Here is a 26,946-nt window from a genome sequence, read left to right as displayed (position 1 = left end):
TTAGTATGCCATCTAATGCACCCTCCACTAGCTCTGGAGGTGACTTTGGGCAAGTTGCTTGTCCTCTGCTGATTCCATTTTCCTCTTCTGCAAAATGGGCATGACTGTCTCTCCTCTTTGCAAAGCACTTTGCCATCTGGAAAAGAAGCAAGGAGTAAGAATTAGAAGTTAGGAGTTATTGCCTTATGTGGAACAGGGCTACATGGCTTCAGAATTTATTCTTGTTGCTTTCTCCCAAAATTGATTTGGAGATAAATGTAGGTTGCTATGTAAGCTTGGCTGCAATTAAGCCTTTGGTGCAATTACGTGGTCTTCTCCACTGGGCTCTTGAAGAACCACATTTTTTCCTGCCTCTGCTTTTATGCCTGATTTTGGTAGCTGTTGTCTGAGGGGCTCTTGAAGAACCCCCTTTTTATTGCCTCTGCTTTTATGCCTGGGTTTGGTTTTCTTGATCTTTGTGTCTGAACAAGGACAGCTTTCAGAAGGCAAGAAGGCAGCAAAGAAACTTTTACCTTCAGGCACTGCTGCTGAAATCAAAGGAAGATCTTCCCCTGTGTTCAGCACACAGAGCTGTATGCCAAAGTTTGGCATGGCAAGCTGAGCCTGGGGCCCTCCAAAAAGCCAGTTGGAAGATCATATAGAAAAGTGAATGATGCATCCCTCTGTCATGTGGTGAGCAGGGTGTCAGCCACCACTGGCAGCATAGGTTCCCCACCATGCGATTGCCTCTTGGCAGGGGGCCGAACCCACCCCATAGAATCAATGTGCCTTTGGATCAGTGCAATGGGGTCTACATGAGTACATGGGTAGGGATCTGGCATGGTCTTAAAACAACCAAATAGGTGACAACTGCAGGAAAACACAGAACTCAAGAGGCATGGTCATCAAGGCTCAGATACCACAGCCTAGACCACACTGCTGATCCTGAAATGACTCCACTGCAAGGAAACCTCATTATCTCAGAGTCCCACAGGCTGGGCAAAACTCAGCTCATCTCCCAGGAGATAAACCCACCACAAAAGCTGAAAACAACAATGAAAAATTCTTCCCTTTCTCAACACAAGAGAATCCCAGAAATGTGAGTTCAAAAGAGGTTTAAACAGCCCTTGTCAATCCTGCCCCTATGCTCTTGCTCCTGTCTCACCCCATAGGAGTGGATTAGAGCCAGAGCCAGATCAGAGGCTCCACACAGCAAAGGAGGTTCCTGAATGTCTTGGAGAGTCACACAAATTGCCTTTCATAACTTTAAACTTGCTGTAGGGCATCATGTTGGAAGTTGATGTATGCACTCCCATTGTTCTTCTTCAGCATTACAAAACCAGCTGATTACACAACTCCATCCTGGTACCTGCACGTGTCTTTAAATGCTCCTACCACCCCTACCATGCATCCCAGCTTAGATAATCCTAATTTTGTAATTGTTCTCCCCCGTGCAGACAAGACCTCCCCTTCCAAGGCCTGGTCAGCTGGAACCTTTAAAAAGCACCTCAAAAGCACCCGGTTACAGGAGATCTCTGAACAGGGAGATTTTTACCTTCTGGAAACATGCCGTTGTCAGGAGAAGTCTTTGCTCCAGTGGCCCTGACCACGATGCCCCAGGAACCCCAGCAGACAGACTTCCAGCTGGTGAGAGTCAAGAGCACGTGGTGCCGCATCAAGAAAGGAGAAGCTCTTTCTGATGGTGAGGACAAGATGATCCTCTCCGAAGCAAAAATGTAAGTACAGGAGCCCATGTTGCGCACTGGCAGCCGAGATGGATGTCTCTGGCTGGCCCGGCTGTGGTCTGCCTGGTGGGACTCATTTCAGATGGAAAAAACCATCTTGTGTGCCACTGTGACTCAAACCCACCGTTACCTGTACCGCCCTACCACAGTGGCCTTCAAAACGCATGCAAGGCGGCAGTGCAGGGACTTGCTGTTCTCCTTGGCATGACCTGGATGCATCAAGAGAAACATAGCCAGCAGGTTGAGAGAGGGATTCTCCCCCTCTACTCTGCTCTGGTGAGACCCCACCTGGAGTACTGTGTCTAATTCTGGAGCCCCTATTACAGGAAGGACCTGGAGGTGCCGGAATGTGTCCAGAGAAGGGCCATGAGAATGATTAGAGGGCTGGAGCTTCTCTCCTATGAGGACAGACTGAAGAAGTTGGGGCTGTTCAGTCTGGAGAAGAGAAAGGGGAGGGGACCTAATTGTGGCCTTCCCGTATCTGAAGGGTGCCTACAAGAAATCTGGGTAGGGATTTTTTAGGGTGCCAAGTAGTGATAGGACTAGGGGGAATGGAGCAAAACTAGAAATGGGTAGATTCAGATTGGCTGTTAGGAAGAAGTTCTTCCCTTTGAGGGTGGTGAGACACTGGCACAGGTAGAAGCCTCATTCCTGTAGGTTTTTGAAGCCAAGCTGGATGTGGTTCTGAGAACCTGCTCTAGTGTGAGGGGTCCCTGCCCATGACAGGGGCAATTGGAACTAGATGATCCTTGAGGTCCCTTCCAACCCTAACAATTCTCTGAATCTGTGATTATCCACAGCCTCAGTTTGGGTAGATGGGTAATTTCTGTCATCTTCTGAAATGCTTATGCAGCAAGTTCTTGACCTTTTTTTTCTTCCCCCGTCTGTGCAAGAATTCGTTGAGTGCAAGAGCCCAGGCGCAGGCATAGGAGAAGGATGAGTTTATAGAGATGGTTTCAGACAAATGAAATACCTAGATGGGTTAAATCAACACAGTAGGTCACTCTCAAACTGTAGAAATCATCTAATATTACTTCAGAGAGAGGGGGGAGAGAGAAATTTCCCCCAGGGATACATACAGCTCGTTGCTGATATTACATCTCTCCAGTTAATTATTCTTTAATGGCAGGATGCTCCTTTTCCTGATCACAGGCAGCCCCATTTGCAACACAGGCCTTCCTTCATACAACTGTGATTCAGATGTCAGGAGGTTTCCAGTATTTGTCATGCTCAGGTTTTACGTCACAAGCCTAACCTAGCTCTCAGACAGGTCGGAGGGATCTCTATGGCAGCTGACCATGGACTATGGCTGAGCATAAGCAGGGCTCAGGCAGAGCTGCAGCAGATAGAACAGGACTTTAAGCAGAACCAAAGGCAATCTGCTGGACCTTAATCAACAGCAGGATGAGGGCCCAGAGCACACCCAGAGAAGTCCTTCGCTGACACAAGCTTCAACAAGGGCACATTCAGCCTCAAATTCACTACCTGTGCTTGTATAGCAGAGGAATTACAATGGGTGCTACTTGTGCTGTCTGGCACCCAAAGCTGACTCCACCATTGCAACATTCAAAACCATCCTGTCTCTTACAAGGGTCACATGCCAGAGATGGATGCACACACACATAATGTACAGCTATCAGGTATAGCTGTGGTGCAGTGCAATGTACATAATGATGTTGGGGGGGGAGGGGGAGGGTTTTGGTTTTGTTGGTGGTGGCTGTTTGTGGGTTCTGGGGTTTGGGGATTTTTTTGTTTTAGTACTTCCTGTAGTTCTCTGGAAGGTCTAAACCCCACTGGCTTTCTTTAACAAATCTTAGGGCCAGATTTAGAGGCAATTTGGTAAAGAAAGCAGAGAAACACCTATTTAGACCTATAAGAGAAAGCTCAGGCATGTGGAAAGAAATGAGGCATGTAGAGAAATCTGATTAATCACTGAGACATCTGCTCACTCAAAACCAAAACAAAGGTTCACAGAAACTTTGAACTTTTACCCAACTGTAGCTCAAGAAGAGATCTTATTTAAAATGCAACTTACTGTCTTTAAAAAAAAAAGGAAAAAAAAAACACAAGACCAGACTAAATCCTTTCCTGATTCCCAGCAACCTGAACAAGTCACTTGTTTTCAGCTGCCCACCTTTGCCACCAGGAGAAGCAATACCTGGGTTGCAGGGCTGTGTTCTTCACTGGTTTACATCAGGCTGCACCAGGGGAGGTTTAGGTTGGATGTGAGGAAGAAGTTCTATACAGAGAGAGTGATTGCCCATGGGAATGGGCTGCCTGAGGAGGTGGTGGAGTCGCTGTCATTGGAGGTGTTCAGGAGGAGACTTGATGGGGTGCTTGGTGCCATGGTTTAGTTGTTTAGGTGGATTGGATTGGTTGAGGGGTTGGACACGATGATCTTGAAGGTCTCTTCCAACCTGGTCTATTCTATTCCGTTCCATTCCATTCTATGTGCCAGCTTTGTAGGCTTCTATTCATCCTTTCAAATTCCACTACGGAAATCTTTCCCAGCTCTCAGGTAATTGCTCTTTTATTTTAACTACCTGGGAGCACTTCTTGTTTCTGTCATAAATGCTTTGAAGTAAAGAGGTCCACTTTTTGATGAGATCCTCTGAAGGACTGCAGAGGCACTATTGTGCCTGTCTCTGTGTGTGGCTGTGTGCAGAGAGACAGGAATAGGTCAAGTCACATCACCCAGAGATGCTGGCCAGAGGATAGCTCCTTCATAAATACTTTGCAAAGTTTTGGTGATCTCTTTCCACAGAATCACAGAATTATTGAGGCTAGAAAAGACCTCTGAGATCATCAAGTCCAGCTAATGGCCTAACAGCACAACATCAGCTAAACCATGCCACCAAGTGCTACATCCAATCATTTCTTAAAGACCTCCAGTGATGGTGACTCCACCACCTCCTTGGGCAGTCCATCCCAGAGCCTAACCAGCCTTTCTGTGAGGAAGTGCTTCCTAATATCCAACCTAAACCTCCCCTGGGCTCAGCTTCATGCCATACCCTCTTGTCCTGTCACTAGTTGACTAGGAGAAGAGCCTGACCCCCACCTGACTACAACTTCCTTTTAAGTATTTGTAGAGGGTGATAAGGTCCCTTCTAAATTTCCTCTTCTCCAGGTCAAACATCCCCAGCTTCCTCAGCCTTTCTTCATATGACTTTCCCTCCAGACCCCTCACGAGCCTCTTGGCTCTCCTCTGGACCCGCTCCACCTCCCTTCTGGGAAGCTGAGATGACCAGTCTGGGGTTTTCTGTTGGTTCATTGGCAAATTAATTAACTGAAAGGGAAATGGTTTGTTCCTCCAGCCCTTCTTGCTCTCTGTTTTATCATTACCATGCAGCAGTTAAGCCATTTGACCATCCTCTAAATTGTGAGAGTTTCTCCAGTGCCAAAGGCATTGTGCCCTGATGTCTAGGACACATTGCACCCTTACAGCCCCACATTTTGGTAGTGCATAGACAGGAAACCTCACATTCCCCACTCCCACCTACATCCTTGAGCTTGTTCAGACATGTAAAGCACAGAGGACTAAAATGATTTCAAACCATGCTTTCTATCCTTGCTAGAGGTGAATGCATCTCTGAAGGTGGGATTTCCTGGACAATTGAAGCTCCCATCTATTTTTGCTACAAAGTGGTAGAAACATACAATATCCTGGATCCCTCCAACTCTACTCTGCTCTGGGGTCACATTACTGACCCCCAGCAACTAGAGCTAGCCACCAGTAGCAAAAGGAAGCTGAGGCGTTTTATCGTCATAGACGAAGTCGTCGATGAACTTTATGGCTCCAAAGTCAGGGAATACTTTGAAGAGAACAACGTTCAGCACAAAATCCTCGCCCTGCCTACCACTGAAGAAACAAAATCCATGGACCTGGTCTTGAACATCCTGCAAGAAGTGCAGCACTTCAGCCTCGACAGGCGAACGGAGCCCATCGTGGCCATCGGAGGAGGGGTCTGCCTGGACATCGTGGGTCTAGCAGCCTCACTCTACAGAAGACGCACCCCTTACATCCGGGTCCCCACGACCCTCCTCTCCTACGTTGATGCCAGCGTGGGGGCAAAGAACGGGGTGAATTTCCTGCAGTGCAAGAACAAGCTCGGGGGTTACACCCCCCCAGCAGCCAGCTTCCTGGATAGATCCTTCATCCAGAGCGTCCCTCGGCGACATATCTCCAATGGCCTGGGGGAAATTCTGAAGGTAGGAACTTTTGCAGCTGCAGTTTTCAAATCTGAAATGACAGAACTAGAGAGTGGCTTGGGTTAGAAGGGACCATTAAAGGTCATCTAGCCTAACACTCCTGCAATGAACCAGGGTGGAACTAGATCAGGTTGCCCAGTGCTCTGTCCAACAGAAGCATGAATGTTTCCAGGGGTGGTGCATCTACTACTTCTCTGGGCAATGTGTCACTGTTTCACCACCCTCGGTGTGTAAAAGGCATCCTTGCATTTCCTTGCATCCAGTCTAAATCCACCCTTTTCTAGTTTAAACAGCTATCCCTTGCCCTGTCACAACAGGCCTTGCTAAAAAGTCCATGCCAATCTTTCTTGTAAGTCCCCTTTAGGTATTGAAAGGCCACAATGCTGGTAAGATGTCCATTGGCATCTATGGAATCAGCGTGGTGAGCCTCTGGCATAGGCTGCCTAGGGAGGTTGTGGATGCCTCCTCCCTGGGGGAGTTCAAGGCCAGGCTGGATGAGGTCTAGAGCAGCAAAGTCCATTCGTGAGGTGTCCCTGCCCATGACAGGGAGGTTGGAGTAGATCTCTGATCCCTTCCAGTCAGTCATTTTTATTCTAAGAGTGGCCATCAGGGCTTCATGGGCACTTTCAACTCTGGTTGTGCCTACATATATTTATTTATTTACAGCTGCTAAACTTGTTAGAATATCCCTTACACACAGAGCTTAGTGCCAACCCTGCAGAGTAAACTTCAAAACTCAAGGCCAGACAGCACAACCAGGGAAGAGAGCATCTTCCCTTTGAGGTTCATCTGTAGCTCTCTAAAATGAGCTGCTGGCAGAGAATTTGAACTTCATTATACTGGGGATTAATAACCTGCAAGATAATTTGCACCTACCTCGTGGGTATGCTGAGTGTGGTCAATCAATCTCCTGTGAGGCAAATTCTACTTCTAAAATTACCTGGGAACTGCACAGTAAATGGTTTTACGCCTGAAGAGCTTTAAAAACTTTTGATAAAGCAGAGTTTAAGCTATTAAAGTGTATTAGAGATGAACTCATAAGGAGCATTTTCCAGTGCTTGCATAGTGGGAACTGCCCAGGATATATGGAGGTTTCTGGCAGGCACCTGAAAACCCATAGGTCATCATTCCCCACTGCAGGGGGGGGACTAATGCCCAAGTCAGGGGGTGAAAAATACATACTTGTAACAATGAAACCTCTTCTGGATCATCTCATTGCCCATGTTGCACTGTCTCCCCACCTTCGCTTCCCCAAAGAGCAGTGCCAAGGATTACATTGTACTGAGAACGTTCATCATTCAGTCCCTCTCCCAGGGATGGCCACCACTCATTTTTGGGTTTCTTGCCAGGCACACAAATAGCCAAAGCTCATTACAAACCATCTGTGGGGTCACTGGAGCATGCAGCAAGCTCACAGCATGGTCAGGGTTGCCCAGTAGCAAGGGAACTTCCCCATCAGTGTTCCCACCATCTCTGCCAGTTTACCAGAGCCCAGCCAGGCAATTTTATACTGCTTTTGCATGTATCTTCACTTACTATAGCTGACAACAGGTGTAACACCACCAGGTCACAACTTCTAGAGGCAGCAAACTACTCCCCACTCCTATAATCCCATAGACACATCAGCTAGAAACTGTCTACAGAAATGTTTTTGCATCTTACAGGGGCAGAGCTTGCCCAGGTACCAAGTGTGTAGGCATTTCTCTGCTAGTGTATACCATGGTATTACAGTCCAGTCAAGCTTCCAACAGCACATATGAGGACCAATGTAACTATCCTTAATTATTACTTCTGGTCTACCCTAGATGGCACTCATGAAACACAAAGGGCTGTTTGACCTGCTCAAGAGCCATGGGAAATACCTGTTGGACACCAAGTTCCAGTCCTACACTGGCTCTGCTGATCAGGGGGATGCTGCACTGCAGACTACCAGGATTGCCATTGAAACCATGTTGGAAGAGCTGGCTCCCAACCTCTGGGAGGATGACCTGGACAGACTGGTTGATTTTGGTCATGTTATAAGCCCAGAGCTGGAAATGGTGAGTGACAGGCTTTACATTTCAACATCTGTTTAAAAAGAAAAAAGGAAAAAGTTATCTGTCAACAGCATGAAACTTTTGTGCAGAAGGAGCTGAGCCAAGCTCCAGATCTGCATGCTGCTTCAGACCACTCAACACACCCAGCCTGGTCCTGTTGGATAAAGAGACTCCTTTCCCTGTCCCGTCTTCCCACCCCTTCAGACATTTCCCCTGCTCAAAACACAGTTATTGGCAAATGCCTGGTAAGAAGCAAAGTACAAAGCACAGATTTCAGTGATTAGATACGACCAACAGGAGCAACAGCAGCACAAAGGCCTGGAGACCATTGCCTGTATTACTGGGGAGAAATTGGCACTGAGGAATAAGGAGGGGAGGACTAGACCTTATGCAGACTTTGGAGCTTTTCCCTCCATCCCATGGTGTTCTTCATCAGTGATTTGAATAGAAGGAGAATGAGATTCTGGATCCCTAAGGGAGATTCTACATGCAGTTAATCACCTGTAAAAGAGATCATCCTCTGCAACCCATAAATCACAAGATGCTAACATCCAGCAAATGCTTCTACTGCTGAGAGCCAAATGTCAATTTTCAGGAGTATGTTTAGGGGAAAAATAAAAATAAATTACTTATTTACTAGTTGTCATCCCAAACCTTTCCCCCCACCCACTTTTGCTGTGTTTCAGAGGGTTCTGCCATCACTGATGCACGGAGAAGCTGTGAACATCGACATGGCATTCATGACGTACGTCGCCTACGTGCGGGGGCTCATCACCACCCAGGAGAAGGAACAGATCATCCAGTGCATGAGAGGCCTGGAGCTGCCAGTCTGGCATGGTGGCTGCAGCTGGTCCCTCATCAAGAAAGCCCTGATGGAGCGCTTGAAGCACAGCGGGGGACAGACCCGGATGCCTCTCCCCACGGGCCTTGGCACAGCAGGTATTGTGGTGAGGGACACCAGGCAGCTCCAGGAGTGGGAGCCTGGGGGACAGTGAGCATTCTGGCACACTGTCATGCTGCAAACCATCTTCTGTAGCTCTGCAGTTGGGCATTTCTGATTTCACTTGTGCTTTTCTTGACATCTCTGAACATTTCTGAACATCTGGAGCACTGTGACCAATTCTAGGCTCCCCAGTTCAGAACAAGACAAGAATCTACTGGAGAGCGTCCAGTGAAGGGTTGTGGGGGGTGACTGGGGGACTGAAGCGCACCCTGATGAGGAAAGGCTGACAGACCTAGGGCTGTTTAGCTTGGAGAGAAGCAGACTGAGAGGGGAATCTTTTCAATGTTGATCAATAACTAAAGGGTGAGTGTGGGTCAAGAGGATGGGGCCAGATTCTTTTCAGTGCCGCCTGGTGACTGGACAAGGGCCAACAAGCACAAGCCAGAATGCAAGAAGTTCCCTGCAGACATGAAGAAAAACTTCTTTGCTGTGACAGTGCTGAAGCATTGGGCCAGGCTGTCCAGAGAGGTTGCGAAGTCTCCTTCTCCAGAGACCAGAACTTAGTTACGGATTGAGGTTAATGAATTTCATTGTGATTGATGAATTCACTCTACAAATGTGGTTGCAAACTGACAGGCTCAATGCAGTGCTCTGGCAGGCAGACCAACTGTGTCAAAAGAGGCAATTCCTTTGTGAGATAGTCCTTGGCTAAAGAAATGCAATGTGATATTCTGTCTAGAACCAATACCTGAAAACCAAATCGCACCTGCTCAGCACCCGGGGTGAAACACCTCTTATTTTAGATGACTAAATATACCACCCTACCCCCCTCAATCCATAACACAGAAGCAGTGCATGGGACTAGCAGCCATCCAGAGTATTTCCATGTAGCTCAGTCCCTACACACAAGAAAACAGACTCTCATCAACTGTTTGGAGGAGCTACTCTCCCACCTAGTGAGTTAGTGTATGCGAGCAGGAGATGCTTCTCTGGATGCCCAAATAACTACAGGTCTTGTTTTTGCAGACATATTCAATGACACTAGTGAGGAGACCTTGGAAAGAGCGTATAAGCTGTGGGTCAGGGACTGCAAGACAGTCCTGGAAGAAGACCCAACTGCCCTTTGAGAGCTGCAAGACCAAGCTGATGGTCCTGCCCCACACATGGAGCTGTTCAGCATTGTAAGTTAGTGGGCAGGACTGAATCGTGGACAAGATAAATACAGCAGCACCTGTGAAACCACATACACATCAGAGCTGCACGGAACAACAAGAATATTGGCACCTGACTTGGTTTACCCTGATTTACCTTGGTTTACGCCATCACTGGAGGTGTTTAGGAGTCTTGATGGCGTGCTTGGTGTCATGGTTTAGTTGATTAGATGGTGTTGGATGATGGGTTGGACGTGATGATCTCCAAGGTCTCTTCCAACCTGGTTTATTCTGTTCTATTTGTTCTGTTTGACCTGCGTAGTGCTCAAGAAACGATCACTCAGGAGTGAAAACACCAACTGCCCATAGCATAGCTCATAGCAAGCTGTGTCCTTTGGGAGAAAGAGAGGGACATTTATTCTCTCATCTGGTTCCTCCACCCTGGGGACTGCCATGGCCTTGCACAGCACTGTCCCACCATTGCTTACTGCTGGACCCCTGAAATCAGTAGGTGTATCAAGCTCATAGACCATGTAAAAGAACTGAGGCATCTTGACAAGCAGCACACAAAATCTCCATGCTACATAAAAACCTTTGAAGCAGGATATCTCCTTCACTGCTTTGGGCATTCTGAGTTCTCCTTATTTTCAGCTCATTCAAACTAGCAAAACAAGAAACTTTGCTGCCAGCCTTTGTTCCCAGCATCAGGGAATGACACACTCCCATTGCAGGTATCATCTTGTAGCTGCAGATCAATAGATACTGATGCTGCAAAGCACAATGGGAGATACATCTTCACACCATGGCAGTCCTATGTCTTGGGATTCAGATGCTGAAGATGTGCTGGCAAGACTCCTCTTGCTGCCAAAATGTATAGCAGTGGTGTAATCCCTGCAAGCCACCAGCATGACAAATAAGGTACCAGTTGCACTAGTGTTGCCTATAAACAAAGCTGAGCTCCAGGCTATACCATAAGAACCCCTTGGACATCCCCACAGAGCATCTACTATGGACCTCCTCATACCTGGCTGGCCACAGCTCCTTTCCCATCATGCTGCTTTCCAGGTAGAAAAGGACAGCTAGGGCAAACCAGGAGAAATTAGATGACTTCAAGCAAGTTTATCATTTTCAAGCAGCCTCAGTGTCGTGTCTCAAGATCCTGACAGGCTCAGAGCAGGGCATATATCAGATGCTGACTGTGAAAAATGTAAAGGCAGTGGCATCCTTCTCTCTGGAGGTTGAATCAAAGGAATTACAATCAACAAACAACCTTTCAATTATTTACAACATTATTTTTGGTTTGCTCTTTTTTCTTCCCCCCCCCCCATGTCATACCAGTTTTTGCTGATGTGCTGGCTTCTGTTTTCCTGAAGTAATAAAAAAGCCACTAGAACTGGAAAACTTGTCAAATACTCATTCCTCAGTGCATGCTGTGCTAAGTTTTCACACGCTTGAGACAGAAAGACACTGAAGGAGTCAGGAATTAAGGTGACATCATGAATTCCCCTTCCTCTTGAGCCTAAAAGCACACAAAAACACTTCCTCAGCCCTTCTCCAGAGCCATGTGATGCTCTATCTTCAGGACACCCTGGTGAGAACCCACCTGGAGTACTGTCCAGTTCTGGAGCCCCTATATAACAGGAAGGGTCTGGGTGTGCTGGATAAGGGCCATGAGGATGAGCAGAGGGCTGGAGCTCCTCTCCTGTGAGGACCGACTGAGGAAGTTGGGGCTGTTCAGTCTGCAGAAGAAAAGGCTCTGAGGGGACCTAATTGTGGCCTTCCAGTATCTTAAGCGGGCTACAAGAAAGCTGGGGAGGGACTTCTTAGGGTGTCAGATAGTGATAGGATTAGGGGGGATGGACAAAAAATAGAAATGGGTAGATACAAATTGGATGTCAGGAAGAAGTTCTTCCCCATGAGGGTGGTGAGACACTGGAACAGGTTGCCCAGGGAGGTGGTAGAAGATTCATCCCTGGAGGTTTTTAAGGCCAGGCTGGATGTGGCTTTGGGCAACCTGATCTAGTGTGAAGGGTCCCTGCCCATGGCAGGGGGGTTGGAACTAGATGATCCCTTCCAACCCTAACAATTCTGATTCTATGGCAGGGTTTCACACAGAGGGAACCATCTTACCAAGCAGACCTTTTGTGGGTCTGCAAACAGCATCAGAGCACATCCTCAGAGCCACACTTTCCTACAGAAATCATCCCCTGAGTTAAATAAGCCTGTGGTTGAGAAAAAAAAAAAAAAAATCAGTGAAATTTTCTCCTTTTCCCAGACCATCAAACCTAGGTTTATTCAGCCTGCTCCTGACAGCAGCCACTGAATGGGGAAAGCATTGCTAGTGCAGCCATCTGCATCATCATCAATTCACTGGAGCAGAAAGGGAGAGTGTGGCATGAGACCAGATGAGGACCTGAAATTTTCAGGCATGGAAAAGAGCCCCTAAAACAGTAGTGCAGGATTGCAGTGTGCTGAGAGCCTCTGAGAGGGGAGGTGCATGTTGCCCCTGCTCCATCTGGTGCTGGCCACCTGTAAGCAGTTAAGTTTGTTTCTTTCATGTTTGCCTCAACATTGTTTGTCCTGAGGTGCTTTCACACCATTGTCCCAGGAAGGTAGCTGCTTATCTACAAGACCACAAGCTCTGTGATTACAGCAGCTGACAAGCAGACAAGGCCACAGGTTCCGTGGTCGAGGGTGTTGCAATGCAAGCTGGGGCTCAGTGTGAGAGCTTTCTGGGTCTTTTGATGGAGAGGACGCTCAGAGAGGACTGACACACATCACTAACAGTGCTGACACCAGCCAAACATGCTAAACCATGGAACTGAATGAGGAACTGTGACCACAGGAGATTGGAAAAGGGATAAAAACTCAGAGGTAAGAAGGAATTTTGGAGCTCTCCTACTGATTGAAGCCTTCATGACCAGTGAGACTGGTGGAGTCACTTGATCTTCAGTGGTAACTACCTTGCTTTTGCTGTCTCTTGCTTTTTCCTTCCTTTTCTGTATTTCTAACTTTTCTCTCTGCACACATAAGGGAAATAAAATTCAAGTGCTTTTTCCAATCAGCTACTCATTTCCTTCTTGGTTTTATTTGGGTGTTCCACATAGGAGCCAAGTGGCTTGAGACACCACCTCTTGGAGATGAGCTGAGGATGGAGACCTGTAGCTCTGGTTCTCCTCTCCCAGGGTTTACAGCAGTCACCTGGGTACACTCAGAAGCTGTTTACCACCTGTCCAGGAGCTGGATAGGCCATTTTTAGAATCATAGAATTGTTAGGGTTGGAAGGGACCTCAAGGATCATCTAGTTCCAACCCTCCTAACATGGGAAGGGACACCTCACACTACATCCGGTTGCTCAGAGCCACATCCAGCCTGGCCTTAAAATATCTAGAAAGGGATGAAGCTCAGCATTAGTTGCTGCCCAATGGTCAGTGTCCTTCAGTAATTCTGCTCCCACATACCTACATGGAGGAGGCACAACGCAAGCATGAACTGGAGCTGCTTATTTTATAATGAGCCCTATGAGGAGAGGCTGAGGGAGCTGGGATTGTTTAGCCTGCAGAAGAGAAGGATCGGGGTGACCTCATTGCCCTATACAACTACCTGAAGGGTGGTTGTAGCCAGGAAGGGGTTGGTCTCTTCTCCCAGGCAACCAGCACCAGAACAAGGGGACACAGTCTCAAGCTGTGCCAGGGGAGGTTTAGACTCGAGGTGAGGAAAAAGTTCTTCACTGAGCGAGTCATTCATCATTGGAATGTGCTGCCCAGGGAGGTGGTGGAGTCACCGTCCCTGGAGGTGTTCAAGAGGAGATTGGACGTGGCACTTGGTGCCATGGTCTAGTCGTGAGGTCTGTTGGGACAGGTTGGACTTGATGATCCTTGGGGTCTCTTCCAACCTTAGTTATACTGTGATACTGTCTATGAAGTGATTCTTGGGCACTCCACTCCCAGGGAAAGTCAAGCAGCAGCTTAGGAGGGTCCAGCCAAACTGAACCCAGACGAGCGCACACCAAGAGCCCAACATCCAGGACCGATGTGCTATCAGACAGGTCACCTGCCAGCCATTCCCAGGCACTGGCTTTGCCTCCATCTTCAGGAACCAGCCTGCATGTGTGTGTAACAACACATCAAAGGAGCTGGAGCACAATTAAGACTGAAAAGTGAACACATGATTATTATTTTTTCACCCTCCCTTTCTGCTGTGGGTGACAGAATACAATCAACCCCTGGCACGCTTGGTTGCTTAGTAGCAGACAGCCCCATTTTTAATTATATACTAAAATATGCTAAAGAGCATAAAATGGCTGTGTGACTAATAGGTGTGTATCAAGGCAGGCTTGTGACAGCACCTAAATTGCTTCAGTGTCTGCTGAAGTGTGCCTCAGCCACGCTTGTCATCAAAAGAGCAAAGGAGGGAGGGGAAAAGTGTTATTAATAAAACAGACACTTTTTAGTACACGCCTCATTGTGCCTTGGGTTTTTTGGTTGTTGGGGGTTTTGGGGGGGACTTTTTGTTGGTTTATGTCTAGAATGAATTTATTTCTTTTCCATTTATTCAGCTTGTATTAATTTTTTTTTTTTCCAAGTGGGTCATTAGGTCTAAAAATCTCTGCTTATTTTCTCGTTGCCATCAACGATGTATTAAAATCACAGAATTGTTTGGGTTGGAAAAGCCCTTTAAGATCATCAAGTCCAACCATTCTCTACCTCTGCCAAGTCTGGTGCTAAACCCTGTCCCTCAGCACCACATTTCTGCATCTTTTAGGGGATTTAACCACCTGGGGAGCCTGTTCCAGTGTTTGAGAACTCTTTCAGTGAAAAAGTTTCTAATACCCAACCTAAACCTCCCTTGGTACACCTTGAGGCCATTTCTTCTCATCTTCTTTCTTGTTACTAGAGAGAAAAGTGGAAAGTCACATGGGACCCAGCTGGGTTCTCCACAGTGCAAGATCTTCATGGATGTGTTTGAATAAAACACAGTGGTCAGAGAACAAGGAATTATTGCATTTTTTACGTGTTCTGAAGTAATTTCTTTAGCAACAACCTGCTTTAGAAACTGCTGTTAGGGCAAAAAGCCCCTGGGGAAGGACTTTTTACAAGGCCTTTTAGTGATAAAAGGAGGGGGAATGGCTCTAAGAGGGAAGAGGGGAGATGAAAAAAGTCCTTACAGTGAGGGTGGCGAGGCACTGGAAGAGGTTGCCCAGGAAGGTCATAGATGCCTCTTCCCTGGATGTGTTCCAGGCCAGACTGGCCAGGGCCTAGAGCGACCTGGTCTAATGGAAGGTGTCCCTGCCTATGGCAAGGGGGCTGGAACTAAATGTTCTCTAAGGTTCCTTCCAACCTAAACCATTCTATGGTTTAAAACAGAAAGGTTCTGAGCTCTGCTGTTTTTACTAAATGGGTATCTAAGCACTTGCTACTCATGTCCAGTCAACAGTAGCATTCGATGTAACCAACATAAAATGAGAATCAGGCCACAGATGTTGAAGACACTAAAAGATTTTGACTAAATATATTTTTGAAGTGGCTGAACAAAGAGCTCTGAGCAGAACTGCAACCACCCAATTCCTCACATGAGCAACAAGTTCTGTGCTGCTCTGGATGGAGCTCTTAGTGCTGGTACAAAGGATACATCACAGGCAGGGAGAACAACTTGCAAATGACAGCATGAAACCACAGCTTCTTACAGCAAAGAGAGGGCACTGTCTGTGCTGGGGTGGAGCCGATACCATCACCGTGGCAGGGTCTGTGCCCACAGAGGGAAGCCTGCCCTCATGAAAGCATTGTGGCTGGCTGGGAAGACATGGCCCCACAAGGCTGTGCTGTTCCTTTCTTTTTCAACTGATGTCTAATTCTTGCAGCTATCAAAGGGTGAAAGGAGGAAAGCCAGCAGGAATGAGGAACCCTGGAGAGGCACTGCTAAATGGTGACAGAGCAGGCAAAGCATTTCACAGCATTTTCACCACCCAGCGTGGTGGAGGCTGGAAGGGCCTCTGGAAATCATCTAGTCCAAACCCCCTGCTAAAGCAAGGTTATCCAGAGCAGGTTGCCCAGGATCACATTCAGGTGGGTTTGGAACATCAGCAAAGAAGGAAACTCCACAATGCTCCTGGGCAGCCTGCTCCAGGGCTCCAGCACTCACAGGAAAAATGTTTCCTTGTGTTTAGGTGGAACCTAAATTGGGCACCAATGAAGCGAGTCTGACCCAATTCTCCTTCCCCTCTTCTCCCCCCTCTCCCCCCACTTTAGATACTGATCAGTATTGAGAAGATCCTCTCTTGCCATTACTCATGTTAAGTAGTCATGGACACCTTCTCAAGCCATTCCCTGCAATTTTCAGCAAGTGCATTTCAAAAGGAGCTCAGAAATGGGAGTATGACCACCAATCAGGGCAGCACTACCCTCAGATGCCACAGCAGCAGCACTGGCTGAGCCCACTCCTGGCATGGGAAGCTGCTGAGCCCCCAGGTGTGTCTCCTGGAAAGGAAAGCACAATGTGTGACGTGGTGGCAGGGTCCTGCTGCGTCACTGCACCTCGCAGCCCAGTCCTGCAGCACCCCACAGCTCAGCTTGGGAGCTTTCCAGCAAGCCAAACCCCATCAGGTCTCAGTGGCCTTATTTGTGACATCCACTTTCTACATAGAATTTTTCAGGCTTGTCCAAAGTAACCTATGAGGCTCACAACCAGACCTGCCACCACCTCAGTACTGACACACACTGGGCAGCTGCTTACAGCCCTTATTCCCACAGTGGATTTCCTCCTGTTTTCTGTAATCCAGCCAAAGCCTGGAGCTGCTCTCACCACCACCAAATTCACTCCCAAAATACAGCGCTGGCACAACTGACCACCAAAAGGAAAGTCAAAATACATCCAAAATCTTTACCCTAAATTACGAAGGAGCCCCTAGGCTGCTGATAAACACATCCCATTGCAGTACTGCAGTGCCACATGCTAACACTGTGCTGAATTTCTAAAGAAATAGCATTACAAAGTCTGCTGGAACCACTCACAGGCTACTCTGGTATCTTCTACAAAGAGGACACAGGGCTTTTCCACCCTGTTCCCAGCAGAGTCAGATAGATTTGTCCAGCATTTTTTGGTTGGTTGGTTTTTAAATTGACTAATGCAGGACAGCCCTTTTCAATTGCAACTGAGTTTTCTGAATTAAGTATGTCTACTCCCAATAGGTATTAGGAGTTGTCAAGTCAAGCCAAACCCAAAACTTCCTGCTTTGTATTCAGGGCTTAAATCCCCTGAGATACCACGTATTAACCACCACTGCTGCTGCAGCAATGTCCACAGAGATGGTGAGGACTCCATACTGTGAGCACAGGTGAGCAACAGCCTGTCAAAGAACAAGACTAGAAGGCATGGAAGAACACAGACACGGGGAAGTAACAAAGATGGGAAGACGAAACAAGACCCCAGCTGGTTCCTAACCAGCCCTAGCTGCAGCTCCTGGCATGACCTAGGAGCAGATATTTGCACATTTAGGGGAGTGGCGGAGTCAAAGAAGTGACCAAAGGTGGTGAGCAGAGAGAGGACTGGGAGCACAGTTCAGCTGGAGAAGGTGGGGATGTGCTTCTGCTGTGGGTAGGTGACATTGCAGGATAGCAGTGCAAAGAGGTATAGGTACCTCCTGAGGCCATGCCTAACGTGGGACAGCTAGATAGAAGTGAAGGGCAGTGCAGCCAGGGGTGGTTTTGGCAGACACCCCTTTGAGAAGAGAGGGAGGTGAAAAGCAAAGGCCCACAGCAGGGGAGAAAGGCAATGACACTTTACCATGCCCACCTGTTTTCGTTCCTCACTCTGGACCATAAGCTTTGGGTCTCTGCTGTGGTGTCTCTCTGCAAAGCCCAAGCAGGGCCTGCTCCGTAGCTCTGTCCCTGCTGTGCTACTGCAATACAAACAAAACCAGACAGCTCTGGTGCAACCAGGGTTGCTGACTGACACCAGGTCAGGAACATGGACACATCCACCACCAAGTCACAAACACAGGAGCACAGCTGGGACTTCAAATGCACAGAACAACAAGGGTCAACTCGGATGGGAAACGAGTGGCTTACACAGACATATGTGAAAAACCAAATGCTTTAATCCATCTATCAAGAACAACAGTTCAAATTATTTCATTGGATACATTAATATTGATCCATAATTTACAGTGCTATGGACCATACACAAATTATTGCTGCAGTCAACAGCAGATGAATATCAACATTACAGTACCAAGCATCATAGCAAGAGGCAGTAATTAATGTCACTTTTTCAAGAAATATAGGTATTTATACTATTATCAACATCAGCTTCCCCCCCCAGTGCATTTTATGTCAAACAACATAAATGTAAGTGCATTATTTTGTGCTTTGTGCTTTCCTTATGTACCTTCTTTTTGCTTTTACAGGTTGTAAGAGTTAAATATTGCTGTATAGGCCAAAAGCAGTAAGGAAGAACTTCACGGTACTCTGCATGTTCCTGCTGGTTGCATGGCTTTGGCAAAGTGAGAACTGGTAGGTATCCTGTCCACCCGCCCGGGGAAGGCCTGTGTCACACAAGACACCATCAGCAGACTGGGCAACACCTTCTTCCATCTCACTCCACCTAAGTTCATGCCAAACCCTGCCAGTGCCATCTCTGTCCTCTGCCATTGAGCCCCTGCAAAACGCCATTGCCACGCGTTCCACAATGCACAAACAGGCAGAGACCTCTCCGGACAGCACCTGCCTGGAGGCCTGTGTCTCCCAGAGACGTCCCCACTGCAGTGTCAACATGCTTCCATTCAAAGGATGGGCAAACTCAGAGGAAGGCTGTAGCCTAAGGAAACATGGGGTGAAGAGTGAGCAGGGCACAGCAAAGTCAAGTGTTACCCCAGAGCAACACAACGCAGGCAGAGCACACGGCACAGCTGCTGGGGCCACAGAGACTTGTATCAAGAAATCCAGCTCTTGATGTAACGGTTTTCCTTGAATCCTAACTCGCCTCCACACAGCATGTACCCAAAATCAGAAGTCATGGCTGGCTGCAAGTACCAGTGGTTTCACAGAAGCTTGAAAAATATTTATATACCACAGTCTAGACTCCCAGCTCCTGAAAGCCCAGCACAAGCATCACCCCAAAAGCCTTAATCAATAGACTCAGTGGTTCTGTTACTATACTCAAGTGCACACACCCTGATTTTGTACAATGCTGTAGAGCTGTCCCATTTTAATGGGGAAGGGTAACCCAACCCTGTGCTACAGCTACAAGCATTTTACATTCCTGATTTTCTTTATCTGTCACCAAGTGGCAGCACCAGAAGCCTGTATCTGCACACTCAGCTCAGAGCCAACGATGGCACAACTGCCTTGCAGGGAATTTCCCTGTCTGAAGGCACCAGCTGTGGTGCATCCCGCAGGCTCCCAGGTCCTGCCCTGGGCCAGAGCTTCACTACCCTAGGAAAGACACATTCCCAAAAGCTGTCTGGGCTGGGGGGGGGAGAGGCATCATTATAATCTAACTCCATCTCCTCCTTCAGAAAATAAAAAATAGAAGAACAAAGCCACAACCCAGTGGTTGCATCAATGCTAACACACAGCTCAAGCAGAAACAGAGATGGCTGGACACAGCCAGCAAGAGCCACAGGAAGAGCGAGAGGAAGGCAGACCCCGCAGTACTGTTCAGCTAGCTGCAATCCACCAAGCCCCACGCCCCTCACCACCAGCACCAGGAGGAGCAGGGCTGGCCAGGGGACACTTCAAGAACCCTTCCGTGGGGAAACAATAGGATGAAAGCTCAGCGAGCCCCGCTGCAGGCTAGGGGACCTCTCATCCTTGTCCCCGGCTGTCCCATCGCTACCCCATTCACATTTGATTTCTGAAGACTAACTGCTGCACCCAAGGTTTCCTTCCAAAGCCTGCCAAACTGGCACTCAAGTCCCTAACCCTTTCACTCGTCCTACGTCATTTCCAGTGTAGCACAAAAGGAGAACAGGAAGCTCTTTGTTTTCCACACGTAGGCACCATGCTACACCTCGAGGTCCTACGGAACACCACCCTAAAGCTCTCTCCTAGGCCACACTTCAGTCAGTGCTAGTCAAGGAAGACTACAACTAGAGTTTAAGGCACTTCATTCTGAACGAGATACGCTCGCCTGCCGCTTGCGAGGCAGCTGTAGGCTGCTCTGGAGAAAATCCATTCCATCCATCTAGCTTGGAACACCACAGGTCACCTCTGGAGAACACCTAGGCTTGATATAATACAAGGATAACTACCGTTATTGCATAGGACTACACTTGAGTAGATAATGCACCAAACTACTTTTACAACATGGTTGCATGTTAAAAATTAATAACATTGTTATCAAGTAACAGTTATTTGCAGATACAGCAATTTACTCTTGTTTGTTTGTTGGTGTTTGTTTTTTTTGTTGGTATTTTTTTTGTTGTTTTGTTTTCTTATATCAGCCCTGGCTGAAATGAAACACAGGTTACTCTAACGGGTATATTAACTACATAGTTATGTTTCCAAGCATCTTACTACTTCTTGTCTGTATCACTAAAAATAAATATGTAAGTTTCAGTTTCTCTACAGAGTCGTTTTTATTACCTAACCTAAACTTGTACTCTACTTTAAATGTGTTTAAAAACATTTGCAAAGTGAGACTGTAATATACAAAATATTCTCAAAATCTCTCTGAAAACACAGAACCCTGCATAAAAGCTTCCTTTCAAGTGTTTACAAAGAACCCAGAAAACTTCCAATGAGCTTTAAAAAATGTCAAAAAAAAAAATAATAATGTTGCAATATTAAGAAGGGGGGGGGGGAAAAAAACCAACAAACCAAAACAAACCAAAACCCAAAGCCCTAAACAAAAAAAAGTTCTTACAAACGAAATACAAATATTTCAACCGAAAAGTCGAGGATAACTGAGGAATCCATGCAAATCAAAATGAACTGTACAATGCCATTAAAAGAAAATGGAAAAGAAAAATAAAGCCACTTAGATATGTACAACAGAATGTGTCCAGCTGATAAAAATCTACCTTTTTCTTTTTCCTGTCCAAAGAGCATTTACCAACTCACAGCGCTCCTGCGCGGTTTGCTGCTGGCAAGCCACCAATTGCGTATTACACAACCCCCAAAAAAACCTCAGAGTAAAAACAAACTCGAACCATGATCAAAAGGAAAACTCCAAATCAGCTCAGGGTGAATTGAAAAGAGCACTCTCACCTCCCTGATATTCTCAGCAACGGCATTTTATCCCACAATCAACACAATCAGGGTGGTCTTAACACTTCGTTGTTTGGATTCTGAGTGGAGTAGGGTGGGGTACTTCCCCCTAAACACCTTGCCATATCAAGACCAACGTTTGAGGGACACTGTATCTTTAAGGCAGCACTACTCAATTAATACAATAACAAATTGGACTTTTTCTTGTTGTTGTTGTTTTTTTTTTCTTTTTTTCTTTTTTTCTTTTTTGGTTTCTTTACATTCTTTAACTTTACATTTCATTTCCAAGTAAATAGGTTGCATTTACAATTCTACGATTCCCCCTCCCCACCACCCCTCTTCTCTCTCCCCACCCCCCTCCCCACCCCCCAGTAGAAACAGACTCTTCATTTGTAATTCTATTGCTTTGAGTAGATTTGACCAGTTCAAAGTTCTTGGCAGATCCAGTTCACAGATACTGTACATGGGCTGTACAATATTTTGGAGTCATTGGTAGTTTTAAAATAGAATATACAAGTTTCTTCACAAAAAAAGGCTAAAAAAAATCCTATATATATAATATGTACACACACACACGCACACACACAGGGCTACTGATGAAGCACAAGGGGGAGGGGACAAAAAAATATAGTAAAATGGAAAAAAAAAAAAAAAAGAAAAAAGAAGTCTACAAAAGGTAAATCATTTCATCTACTGATCAAGAAACAAAGCAGTTTGTGAAAGGGGTGCCAAGGATACGCTAACAAGCGTGATCGGTGTCCTCCATGCTGACGCTGCTCCGCCTGCTACTCGTCTTCGATGCCCCAGGGGACACGGAGGAAAGTAGTGGGTCAGTTACTCCCACGGGGGAGAGGGTATCGTCCATCAAGATGTCTTCCAGTTTGGATCCCATTTTTGCAGGGACACCGTAAGTGCCAGTTGGTTCAGTCACATTTCCGAGGTTGTCACTGAAGGTGATGGTACCGTCAGTGAGATCGAGGGTGGTAGTGCAAGACAGGTCTGTGTGGTGCGGCATGATGTCTTGGTTGCAGTTGTCCAGCACAGGTTCTTGTTTGATGACCCTGTTGACCATATCAGGGGAGCAAAGGCCTGTAGATGGGACAAGGGACAGTCCGTGTGCCCGAGCTTGCATCTCAAGTTCCTGTGAAGGAGGAGAAGGGATAAATTGAACAACAATCTGAAAGCACAATCTGTCACCTTACTTTCTTAGGAAAAATTTCTTTCCTGCAACAGTGGTCAGGCATTGGAACAGGCTGCCCAGGGAGGTGGTGGAGTCACCATCCCTGAAGGTGTACAAGAAACATGTGGACATGGCACTGTGGGACATGGCTTAATGGCCATGGTGGTCTTAGGTTGATGGTTGGACTTGATGATCTTAAGAGGTCTTTTCCAGCCGAAAGAGTTCTACGATTCTATGATGGTTGACTTTCCTTCTGCGCACACAAACCCTTTCCTACCTTTCCTGCAGCTATAAGTGCTTGCACCTTGTATGCTTCTGCTCTGCTGATTTTCATCTGAACATTTCTCTTGAAGAGGTGGGTGAACATCACCCACACAGATCCTTCATACTTCTCAGAACCTACAGAGCCAAAACTCAGCACCCCTGTGCCTTTTTCTCAAACTAGTGCCACAGCAAGAAAGTCTGGCATCAGGTCAGGTGAGGAAAAGTCAAAAGTTGGGGGGAAAACAAATTAAATAGAGAAGCATACACTTGGTACTTCACATATGTGAAGGCACAGCATGTCTACAAGACACTTGTCATTTCCTGCTGAGACCCTGGAAGAGCCAGTTCTCTTTTGAGAAGCCTAGTAGAGCTGGAGGTAAAGAGGTCAGCCAAAACTGAGCAACACTATTCCTGAACTGGAAAATTATAGGTAAGTCCCAGCAAGGTTTTAGACTTCACACACAGCCAGGATTCTTTGAGGCTTCATGAAAAATTTAAATCCCACCTACACATTTAATCATGGAGATGCACTTGACTGGAGACAGATAATCGAAGAATTCATTTCAATGCCCTTTGTCAAGTGCAGCAGCAAGAGAGATGTTCTGTTTCTACTTATGCATTGTATTAGGCAATCGCAATCACAATCACTGCTCTGATTATCTGTTTCTGGATATTCCCATCACTGAGGCTGATTAGCAGCCTTTTTTCAAGCTAAGACAAGCAGCTCACAATGGTACAATGCAAGATCAGTGGAGGAAGGAGAATAAGGAATAGCTTCTTCCACCAGGTAACGTACCAAAATCAGAAGTTCCTTATTCTGGGCTTAATCAGAATCACCAGAAAAAGGGAAAATACAGACTTCAGGTTATTTGCTGCTAGATGCATCACCCATTATTCAAGGGTCTGGATTTTATGTCAATTGAAAAAGAAGCCAGAGTAGATGGATAACACGAAGGAAGATGTTTAAGAAGTGATCTGACTTCACTTTCAAATACCACTGCTTGATGTCACTACACAGAAGGGTTGTGCATCTTCATGGTCCTCCTCTAGCAAACAGATTGCTCAACAACATACAAAAACTGTGTTGAAGCTCACCCCAGCTTGTTGTATTTCGGGGCTCTTTCCTGCCACACTCGACTCTCAGGCATTCCTAGCTTCATCGTCTACTTTGTGGCTTAGCCATGCTGTGGTTCAAGGGTCTCTCGACTCAGCGGCCAAGCCTGGAACACTGCAGCCTGTGTGTAGGGTTCAGATGTTCACACTGCAGGTGAGCAGCAACGTGAGAACATCTGGGACATCACTGTCTCTGTGTTATGTGTTCTTACACCCAGTTCTAAACATACTTCTTTAACTACCCTTTTATAGAGGGAGTGGATACCCACCTATCTTTGCCTACTTCAAGAAGAGAGTTGACAATCAAAGCTGTGTAAGTTGCTAAGGTTTCCTACCCAGCTTGAGATGAAGGCAAAAGAATTAATGAGTAACCTCTCAAGCCTGAATCTCTGTGTACTACGGGCTGCTGGGTGAATCTAACCTAGGCAATAACTCGTGGAGAGAACATTCACGCCACCTACTGCTTTTCCATGTTGAAAAGGAGAACTGTTTTACAGTCCTACAGACCTCGAGGGAGAAAGATGACAACCAACCACAGCTCCTTGGGAAAAAAAGGCAACTCAACATCCATAGCTCTTGGCTGTCCTGATGTGAAAAGTCTTGAAGCCCTCCCATTAAGTGGGCTTTCTCTGCCAGTGCCCTGACAAGCCAGTTCCCAAGATACCCATGGGGAACTCAAGATACAGTGCTGCAGTGGCTGTCACCAACACTGCCCACCACAATTTATATTGTCATATAAATCTTTCTGTAGTATAGTTTGTGACTTAGGTTGGCTATGAGAGAACAAAATTAGGCCAAAAGTGCTTTACTAGGGTGTTGGGATTTTGTTCAGGATACTAACAGTATACAAATAGATCTTGTTTTCTTTTCCCTGGGGGAAAAAAATATATGTATCTTGGCATTGGTCACTTAATGAAAATGGTGGTTCCTTCTAAGCCATGTTCAAATTTCAGCTACCATTATTTGCAGCCACACACTACAACATGAAGAGCATTTGCAGGTTATTTATCAGCAAACCTGTATTCTGAGCAGCAGGTGCCTGTTGGCATGTTCCAGCTTCTTCTGTCTGTTCTCAAGCTCCTTCGTGCGCTGCTGTTCTCTCTGCAGCTTACGGATGTAGTCCACGGATGCTTTCAGGATAGTTCCCTTATTCCAGCGCATATCCCTTTGAAATCAATAAAAAAGGAGGAGGTAAGGCTCTCTGGAGGCTTTATTTTAGTCATGGCATCCACATCAGTAGCTATGATTACACCTCATGACGCCCGGCTCATTTATCCCAAGCTGATGAACAGCATTTGAATTGCACTAGATGGGGCCAGAGCGCAGCTATTGGAAGCAGACTGCAGCCAGCTCTGGCCCAAGCGGGAGGCACTAAGCTCCCCACAGTCCCCAGAAATCAGCCTCCACCTTCAGCACAATCTGTGATCACCACTATGCAGAGTGACTGAAAACTAGGGTCTCCTTTAAATTGATGCAAGACAACAACAATGAATCCCCCAAGACTCCTCTCAAACATTGCACACCTTGTTGTTTGGGTGATGTGCGATTTCAGTGGAGGAACTAAAAGGACAATTTATGAGCTGCTGCTTCTGTGGGAGGAGGATCTGAGGCTCTTTACCTCCCCAAGAATCAGCAAGCAATTGTATCCTGATGGCAGTGCACCAGGACGGTTCTACAGTAGGAAGGAAAGAGCCCAATACAGCATCAGATGCTTTAAAAGTAAACTCTGGACAAAATATAAATGCCACACTGCAGCCTAAGGGTGATGGTTCCTCAGCTCCCATATTACTTCTCCCACATTATTCCTCCCACACTCACTTAGAGAAGCTGCCTGTACCACCTTCTCCCTCAGCATCATCTTACTTTGTTTAAATAAAAAGTTTGCTGCAGACTATAAGATCAAAGACCCACCTGTCCTGTATGTTGATACTATGCAGTGTTGTCTTGCTTGCCTTAGAGGAAGCTAAAGAGCCTCTCTGAAGACTTGCTATGAACTGTTCCATGTGCAACTGCCATAAAGTAATGGAAACTCCCCAAAAGCATCATTGAGCATTGATTCAGACTTAAGTGAGCCTTTCAGGATGCAGAGCAAAGGCGTCTCCTTGAAACTGAATCAGCACTGAGGAAGTGTTCAGACAAGGCAGCAGCAGTAAAACCACCCAAAAGAACTACTTGGAAATTAACACAAACAGTGGCAAATTATCAGTGAAGAGACACTGGGGGGAAGGGGAATATGATGGCTTCCCAGATAAACTGCCCTCCCTTTTCAACGAAAGAGGAACTGGTTCTGTTTTGCCAAACTATGACCTTCAAGAATTTCTACAGTCACGGAGTGCCCAGATGATAAAAAACAACTTGGGGGTTTCTTTCAGGTTTTCTTCTGGTAAATTCTTTTTGTTCCTTAAAGATATATATATGCATGTTTTAAACACCTCCCTCCCACAGTCTCCTTGTTACACTTACGGGTCATTTGACTTGGGTATCAAAGTGCCCAGCTCTTTTATACGGTCGTTAATATTAAATCTTCTTCTTCGTTCAACTTCAGGAAAAACAGCAGAAACGTTACAAGTCACATCCACACTTAATTGCAACACACAAAGAATTAGAACCAATGATTTCTTTAACCATCTTGGAAATGCTTGCCCAAAGCTTAAAGTCCAGTGACAATTTACTTTGTTCTCCTACATACGGGCAGGCTAAGGATGGAAGTTTTGTCTGTGCTGGAAAAATGTGGCGCTGCTGAAGGGGTCGAGTTGAACTAAGACTCTCAAACCCACAATGGCTGTGTCAGCCATCAACTGAGAAGTGCAGGTTTTCCCAGGGAAAAGCATCACAGAAAAATCCAGAGACAAATATTGAAATACTCCAGGAAATCCCAAAAAGGGACAAAATGTAGCATTGCCTTTTTTTTTTTTTTTTTAAAGCACTCTTCCAGTTGCAACATTCTGAGGATCCAAAAGTGGAACTTAAATACTAGTTTTCCTGCATTAGCTTTTCATGGTGGGGAAAAGGCTTCTGAATAGCTCAAGGCAGAAAAGAGTTCCTTCTTTTTCTAGTAATATAAAATATAAAAGGAAAGTCAAAGTCATAAGATGCTGATTATTTTTAAACGCCTTGCT

General features: G+C 46.3%; 2 protein-coding genes across 10 annotated transcripts in view; one reads left to right on the top strand and one right to left on the bottom strand.

Annotated features, from left to right (window-relative positions):
• The first annotated feature begins 1,545 nt into the window (after positions 1-1,545).
• LOC104308153 (2-epi-5-epi-valiolone synthase) lies at positions 1,546-10,039 on the top strand. The gene is made up of 5 exons (XM_009909297.2): positions 1,546-1,715; positions 5,300-5,933; positions 7,739-7,972; positions 8,656-8,908; positions 9,939-10,039. Exons 1-5 carry the CDS (start codon positions 1,546-1,548, stop codon positions 10,037-10,039), a joined length of 1,392 nt encoding a protein of 463 aa, XP_009907599.2.
• Positions 10,040-21,919: 11,880 nt separating this feature from the next.
• The window catches only part of MITF (melanocyte inducing transcription factor), a 108,009-nt gene continuing 102,982 nt past the window's right edge, over positions 21,920-26,946 (bottom strand). For all 9 annotated transcript variants that reach the window (XM_054161254.1, XM_054161267.1, XM_054161261.1 and 6 more), the window contains 3 exons: positions 26,291-26,366; positions 24,845-24,992; positions 21,920-22,411 (listed from right to left, as the gene is read on the bottom strand). In XM_054161254.1, coding sequence (XP_054017229.1) covers positions 22,010-22,411; positions 24,845-24,992; positions 26,291-26,366 — 626 coding nt within the window. In that variant the 3' untranslated portion in view covers positions 21,920-22,009. The remainder of the gene's footprint in view (positions 22,412-24,844; positions 24,993-26,290; positions 26,367-26,946) is intronic.

Source organism: Dryobates pubescens, chromosome 1, assembly GCF_014839835.1.
Source record: "Dryobates pubescens isolate bDryPub1 chromosome 1, bDryPub1.pri, whole genome shotgun sequence".
NCBI lineage: Eukaryota > Metazoa > Chordata > Aves > Piciformes > Picidae > Dryobates > Dryobates pubescens.
The sequence above is the reverse complement of the archived record's forward strand: the minus strand, read 5'-3'. Positions and strand labels throughout refer to the sequence as shown.